The following is a 7,980-nucleotide window of genomic DNA, read 5'->3' as shown; positions in this document are numbered from 1 at the left end:
AAAAAAAAAAAAAAAGAAAGTGTACATTTTGGAACCATATTTTTCTGCTAAGCCCTGCCATTTATTAGCTGTTAAGCTTAAGCAAGTTACTTAACTTCTCCGAGCAGCAGTACCCTCATTTATAAAGTAGACATAGTTATAGGACCTACCTGATAAGGGTGGGTTAAAACTAAATGAGTTAATCTAGGTAAGATTGTAAAACACACAAATTGAACATCCCAGTTTTGGAAATCTGAAAAATGTAAACTCTAAAATCTGAACATTTTTGAGCACTGACATGACATTAAGAGGTCATGCACAAAGTAAATACTCATTGGAGCATTTCAGATTTTGGTTTTTCAGATTAGGGATGCTCAATGGGCAGGTATAATGCAGACATCCTAAAATCCAAAAAACAATCCAAAATCTGAAACACTTGTGGTTCCAGCTATTTCAGTAAGGGATACTCAGCCTATATATGGCAAGTGTAATAAATACTAAATAGTAATAGCAGTGGTATTGTCTATGAGTAATTTTTTTTTTTTAGTTTAAAAAAAATGTTTTTTAAAAATGGTCGTTAAAATTTTATTTTACAAAAGTCCAAAGACAGTCAAATTTAATGACGAAGGCTAGTTTATAATTATGTTTAATTATATGTCAATACTATAAAATCTTGATTAATTATAACTCCCCATACAAAATATTATTTTTCTCAGAGAAGTGGTTCCTGCTGAGTACCTAATGGATTTTATGAAGCTCTTGGCAATGCAGTAATTGTTAGGTCTTTGTGAGAGTGCTATAATTGGTCGTTGTTCCTGAATAGTGAGCTATGAAAGTTAAGTTTTGTGAGCACCAAAGCCTTAAGATGGGTGGTAGTCATGCAGGTAGACTGGTGGAGAATGAAAAGAAATTTTGAATGAAATTTGAAATTAGAAATAAATAGGAGTAGGATAAGAGAGTAGAACTTTGATGTAGAAGGAATTTTTGTGTATGTGTTTTAACATGCCTGTTTCTTTTTTCCCCACCCTTAAGGTTCAAAGATCATCCAACATTAAACGAAAGATATTTATTACTTCATCTGCTTGGTAGAGGTGGCTTTAGTGAAGTATATAAGGTAATGTAAATTTTATTCTGTTCTTCACACTGATATAACAAGGATATAGGAGTATGTGGTTAAAAAGTACTTATCTTGGCTGGGCATGGTGGCTCACATATGTAACCCCAGGGCTTTGGGAGGTGGGAGGGTACCTAAGGCCAGGAGTTTGAGACCAGCCTGGGCAACATAGCGAGACCTCGTCTCTACCAAAAAAAGAAATCAGCCATGTGTGGTGACACATACATGTAGCCGCAGCTGCTCAGGAAGCTGAGGTGGGAGTATCATCGAGTACAGGAATTCAAAGCTACAATAAGGTATGATTGTACCACTGCATTCCAGTCTGGGTGACAGAGTGAGACCCTGTCTTAAAAAAAGAAGAGGTACTTGTTTTTTGTTGATTATCTGTCCTCATTACAAAAAAGGGTTTGATGTGGCTTATTGTTGTGTTACTTCCAGAATCTAAAGACTGTCCTTGCTGCCTGCACAGTCCCTGTGATATTTGATACCTGGTCACCATTAGCCAGTCCAATACAAAGAGTAACAACTATTTGAATCAAGATAGGCAGGTAGCCATTTAATACAGTACCTGTATAGAAAGATTGTACCCCTTTAATTAAAAATGTGTCTGAAGTATTAACATGTCCTGAATTTATCCAAATTTCTACCTATTTCAAGGCTGTTTCTCAAATGCATATGTATAAATGTAGGCATTTTTACTCCCCGTATTCACTGTTTTATACCTTTATATATTTTTTTGTACTTTACATCATGTCTTTTAGCCAAACCTTTAAATATTGTCTTCCTAAGGTCTCCCTTAAGAAGGGTTTTATCCCGTCATTCATTAGGTTATCTATTTGGTTTCACTCTCAGGTATTATCTAGCCCACACTTTGTTTCTGAGCTTAATACCTCAAAGTGTGTTTGTATACATGACTTACCTCATGTGGATGCTTCATGGGTACTGGAAACTCACATTTGAAATAGAAGTTATTTTCCTCTTCTCTAAAACACCTTCTAACACTGCTCCTGGCTTCAGTACATAGCATTGCCGTTCATCTCCGTGGTTAGTCCCTCAGGTGAAAAACACAAATACCATCCTTTGTTCTTCCTTTTCCCTAATATATTATAAATCTGTGGTTCTTGTTATTATTAATGTCATTAAGTTATCCAAAGTTCAGCAGTGACCCTTTCCTTCCGTCTCTTAGCTCAAGGCTTCCTCTGGAACCTCAAAGCTAATTGTCTTCTTTTGGGCATTGCTTTTCTCAAGTCATTTTGTACACTGCAGCTAGAGTTAACTTTTTATAAAAGGTAATCTGGTCATCTCTCCTACTTAAAAGCCCCAGTAGCTTCCGATACCCTTTTAGGATGAAGTCCTAGTGGAGGGTACACACTCACCTTTAGTTTCTCTAAACATCTTGCTTCCCTGACCGCCTGCATCTTCTCAGATAGATTTTGTCTGCCTTTTATAAGATCTTTATAATACTTTGTGCTTCGTTATATATTGGCATAGTTGGTTAAAAGCTTTGGTTCTGAAGCCAGACAGCTAGGTTTAAATCCTGACTGCTGCTTTCTAATTTTATTAATTTGGACTTATTACTTAAATCTCTGACTCATCATCTTCTTCTGGGATTAATAACAATACCTATATTGTAGGGTTGTTGCAGTGATCAACTGAGTTATCACAGGTAAATCACCTAGAACATCAGTGCTAAAATAAGCTGATAAAATTGTTATTATAAATCCTGCCTATTGGCTATGGCTCACACTTGTAATCTTAGCACTTCGGGAAGCCAAGGCAGACAGATTGCCTGATCTCAGAAGTTCGAGACCAGCCTGGGCAACATGGTGAAACCTTGTTTCTACTAAAAATGCAAAAAAAAAAAAAAAATTGGCTGGGTGTGATGGCACATGGCCTGTAGTCCCAGCTACTCGGAGGCTGAGGCCATGATAATTGCATGAACCTGGGAGGCAGAGGTTGCAGTGAGCCAAGATTGCACTACTGCACTCCAGCCTGGGAGAGGGAGGGAGATACTTTCAAAAAAAGAAAAAAAGAAATCCTGCCTTTTGCACAAGACAAAGACTATGCCCTTTTGGTTTACTCAACACAACCGGGTTTCTTGTTCTGACTTGGAAAAATTCTGGGAATTTGGATTTAGAGAACTTCAGTTCTGTTATCAGTTCAACCATGCACCTTTTTTTGTTATTTTGTTAACTTAAATAAACATTACACATCAGAGGCCTCACCTTCCTCACTCATCAAAAGTGATCTTTGAGCTCTCTTCCAATTCCTGTTCCTCTGATTTTATTGATAGTTCATCCTTAAGCACTTAATGAAAGTAGGCTTATTATAAGGTAGAAAAGATCATCATGATAGTTCAGCTGGGATCTAAAAGTCACTGAAAGTGCTGTTAGTATTAGTGTGGCCTAAAAGTTGTTGAGCTTATGAACTTACCATGAGCCTTCATAACAGCCCTCTGCCACTGCCTGGTTGTATTTTAAGTAACTATTTTAGCCTCATAGGTAGGACTTTTACAGAAGAGACTTTATCATAGAGATTATAAAGTGCAGATTGAGGCCCAGTGTCTTGAACTTTCTATATTGACCTAAATACTAGTGATATCTTTCTCTAAGCCCTTTAAAGCTCTTTCATGGTTGCCAGGTCTGTTGGAAAACAACCAGACAAAAAGCAGATTGTAAATCAAGACATTAAGAGTTGTATCTTATACCAAGGTGGGAGATGTTGAATCAGTTGCTGAGTGATTGCCATATTAGCCTTGTAGAAAGGTATACTTCTACTCACCTGAAATCGGGAGGAAGATGTGTTATATGTAATTTATTATAAACAGTATACACTGATAATAACTTTTTATTGGTTATATACTTTTTTCTTTAATTATCCTATTGGGTATATAGTTTTTTCTTCGATTATCCTTTATTATGATTGCCTTTGAATTTAATTCTTTATAGATTTGTTCTGCCTTGTCTCTTACAAAACTTATTTTTTTCAGGTTCTTTATACTTAACCCTTAATATGTAATTAGCTAATGTTTCTTGGTTTTACCATGTATTATTCTGAATACCTCATATGGTTTACCCTCATTTAATCCTCTCAATAACCCTAACTTTATGAGACTGAGGCTCAGAGAGGGTATTAGCACAGAGTCACTCAGCTAATAGGTGCATCTGATTGCAAAGAGAATATTCCTAACAATTGCATGGTATATTATATCTGATCTCATACTTTTACAGTTTTGTACAAAAGTAGTCCCTTTACTGTTTTTTGCCTCCTGCTGCTTTTTAGGTTAAATTGATGGGAGAGAATGGGAACTAGGGACCTTCTTTCTAATAAATAGGTACGCTTTTAAGCGAAAGGGGCACCTTTGTATAAATCACAGTGGAACAAAAATTATTAAATGCCTCTTTAATGGCATTCAGTGTTTTTTAGAAAAACATTTATAAGTCATGTAAAGCCGTAAAACACTAATAATTCTGTGTTTTTAATTTGAGAAATAGGCTGGTGATTTGAACAAATCAAGTGTAAATTCTTTTTGTGAGACAACCAGGGAAAAATTGAAGACAGGTTAGGTATTAGATGAGATTAAGGAATTACTACTGATATAGTTAGGTATGATAATGATATATGATTATTTTTATTTAAATATTGCTGAGTTTACTGGGGAAAATAATGTATTTGTTTTAATAATACTCTGGTTGGGGAGGGTGGGAAGCAAGGATAGTAGGGAATAGATGAAACAAGAATGGCAAAATATTGATAATTTTTGAAACCAGATGGTAGGGACATAAGGGCACATTATAGTAGTCTACTTTTGTATATGTTTGAACAGTTTTATAATAACCGTAGAATTTTTTTCAACAGTTGGAAAAAATAACTCTTAGGAACTTGTTAATTTTTCCAAAAAGTGAAAAGAAGGGGGTTTAGAGGAAAAGACAGACTTAAAAAGTTTTTTTTACCCAACCCACAAAAAAAGTGATACAACCATCTATTTTCCTGGCTGCTTACTACCAATATAGAAGAATAAATCCATATTAAAAACAAATAATAGCTTTATTGTTTTATTCAATGTATTGGCATTTATAAAATTTAATGTGAAAATTCACATTAAGATTTTCTCTGATTTATTACCATGGAATTTCCGTCTTGCTTCTGATAATAAAAATGTCATTGAACTATATGTAGTCTTAGTAGAGAAGATCACTAAAAATTTTAGGGTTTATCCTAATTCCATATTATTGCAAAGATTATCACCAAAATAAAAAATGCCTCTTCAGCTATTCAATTGGTCTTTCATCTGAACTGTTTTTGACTTGAAATCCTAGGCTTTTGACCTTTATGAACAAAGATATGCTGCTGTGAAGATACATCAGCTTAATAAAAGCTGGAGAGATGAGAAGAAAGAAAACTACCACAAGTAAATACTAATACTTTATGGTTTTTAAAAATTGAATATGTTTTGAATGATCATGGAGAGTTAATATACTGTCTTTCCGTAGACATGCCTGCAGAGAGTATAGAATACACAAAGAACTGGATCACCCCAGAATAGTTAAACTCTATGATTATTTCTCCTTGGATACAGATACGTAAGTGAATATTAAGGTTTAATTTTTAAGGAAAGATATGCTTGCTCTCTTTCGCCATCCTGTGTTGATGATATAAATACTGTTTCCCCATTGTGATTCTGAATTCTTGGATAATACTTTTGTCTGATTTTTTTTCTCTTCTCTGGTGTAGGTTTTGTACAGTGTTAGAATACTGTGAAGGCAATGACTTGGATTTCTATCTGAAGCAACACAAGCTAATGTCAGAGAAGGAAGCTAGGTCTATTGTAATGCAGATTGTAAATGCACTAAGATATCTCAATGAGATCAAACCCCCTATTATACATTATGATCTTAAGCCAGGTAATTATGAAATTTGTCTAATATATTTTTAAGCTTGAGTATAGTTTTTAAAAGACATTTATTAAGTTATCTGAAAACATGCTTTCTGGTTTCGTTTTTAAAACATCAGTAGAATACTAGTAAAATTAAAAGTGATTAAAGTTACTGTTTTTCATATATGCATCATTAAAAGAATCTTATATTTTATTCTTAGGAAACATCCTTTTGGTAGATGGAACAGCATGTGGTGAAATCAAAATCACTGATTTTGGTCTGTCCAAGATTATGGATGATGATAGCTATGGTGTAGATGGAATGGATCTAACTTCCCAGGGGGCAGGCACTTACTGGTAAGTGTATTACTAAAAACATCAGAATATCTAGATTAGTGCCCAGTGTTTTTATGAGAATTAAGTCTTTTATTTCCATGTAGCCATTAAGATTTACTGTAGTGGCCAGGTACCGTGGCTTATGCTTATAATCCCAGCACTTTGGGACGTCAGGGCGGGCAGATCACAAGTTCAAGAGATTGAGACCAGCCTGGCCACACACGGTGAAACCCAGTCTCTACTAAAAATACAAAAATTAGCTGGGTGCGGTGGCACTTGCCAATAGTTCCAACTACTTGGGAGGCTGAAGCAGGAGAATTGCTTGAACCCAGGAGATGGAGGTTGCAGTGAGCCGAGATCACGCCACTGCACTCCAGCCTGGCAACAAAGCGACACTCAGTCTCAAAAAAAAAATACTGTGGTGAAGGTACTGATACTAAGCTCTCAGTTCAGAGGAAGACTACTGTGGTCTTTCCTCTTTTCTCATTTGTTCTTAACTGCAAATAATAGCATACTGGAGAGAGAATGACTTGGCATTAGCAAGTGACTTCAGTACCTGCCAGCCAAAAACTCCTAACAGGAAGAATTCATGGTTTTCTTCTACAATGTTAGGGTGATGTTTATCGTAAATATAAATACTTAGGTTAATATAATATTCTAACTATTGCAAGCAAAAACTAAGCATCAAGCCCTCTCTGGATTTTCGTTTTATTTTGAGATGGGCTTGCTTGCTCCGTCACCCAGGCACTGGTGTGATCCTAGTTCACTGCAGCCTCAAACTCTTAGGCTCAAGCGATCCGCCCACCTAAGCCTCTTGAGTAACTGAGGCCACAGGCACACACCACTATGCCCAGCTAATTTTTAAACTTTTTGTAGAGACAAGGTTTTTTTTGTTGTTGTTGTTTCAGGGGATGTTTTTTCTTTTTGAAATGGAGTTTTACTCTTGTTGCCCAAGCTGGAGTGCAGTGGCATGATCTCGGCTCACCCGCATGTACCACCATGCCTGGCTAGTTTTTTGTATTTTTAGTAGAGACAGAGTTTCACCATGTTGGCCAATCTGGTCTCAAACTCCTGACCTCACGTACTCTGCTCACCTTGGCCTCCCAAAGTGCTGGGATTACAGGCATGAGCCACTGTGTCTGGCTGAGAGAAGATCTTAATTTTTTGCCCAGTCTGGTCTTGAACTCCTGGTCTCAGGTAATCTGCCTTTGTCTCCTAAAGTGCTTGTGTTACAGGCATGAGCCACTGCACCTGGTTGGTTGTAGTTTTTGTGGAAGATTGACTTTCAAAAATCCCTTTTAAAGACTTGTTATGTATAGATTTGAATTTAGATATAGTCACAGATTCATAGACATAAATCTAAATGACCTGTCATCCACTCAGTATACCTATGTGTTCTCAAAAACTACTTCAGCGTCAATTTTCAAACTTGTTAAATTCACCAAAGTGAAGGACATAACTATAAAATTTCAAAACAAACTTAGTTCTTAGAGAAAATTAGTTTAGCAAAAAAGAATGACACTTTAATGGAAAGAAAGATAACTGCATTCAACTTAATTGAAATAGGATTGTGACTACAAACATAAATGTGACTTCAGGTTTTCCAGAACAGTCATCGCACGGCCTGAGTACGTCATTACACATGATGCCACTGGTCTGTATAGATTTCCCTTTT

At 36.0% G+C, this 7,980-nt stretch overlaps 1 protein-coding gene across 2 annotated transcripts in view; it reads left to right on the top strand.

The window, feature by feature from the left end:
* Nucleotides 1–7,980, top strand: part of TLK1 (tousled like kinase 1) — a 160,912-nt gene that overhangs the window by 139,913 nt on the left and 13,019 nt on the right. For both annotated transcript variants that reach the window (XM_017538170.2, XM_017538169.2), the window contains 5 exons: nt 1,012–1,093; nt 5,413–5,504; nt 5,587–5,676; nt 5,828–5,997; nt 6,191–6,326. In XM_017538170.2, coding sequence (XP_017393659.1) covers nt 1,012–1,093; nt 5,413–5,504; nt 5,587–5,676; nt 5,828–5,997; nt 6,191–6,326 — 570 coding nt within the window. The remainder of the gene's footprint in view (nt 1–1,011; nt 1,094–5,412; nt 5,505–5,586; nt 5,677–5,827; nt 5,998–6,190; nt 6,327–7,980) is intronic.

The sequence above is a fragment of the Cebus imitator genome, unplaced genomic scaffold, assembly GCF_001604975.1.
Source record: "Cebus imitator isolate Cc_AM_T3 unplaced genomic scaffold, Cebus_imitator-1.0 Scaffold110, whole genome shotgun sequence".
NCBI classification, from domain to species: Eukaryota; Metazoa; Chordata; class Mammalia; order Primates; family Cebidae; genus Cebus; species Cebus imitator.
This window is presented reverse-complemented; position numbering and strand designations above follow the sequence as displayed.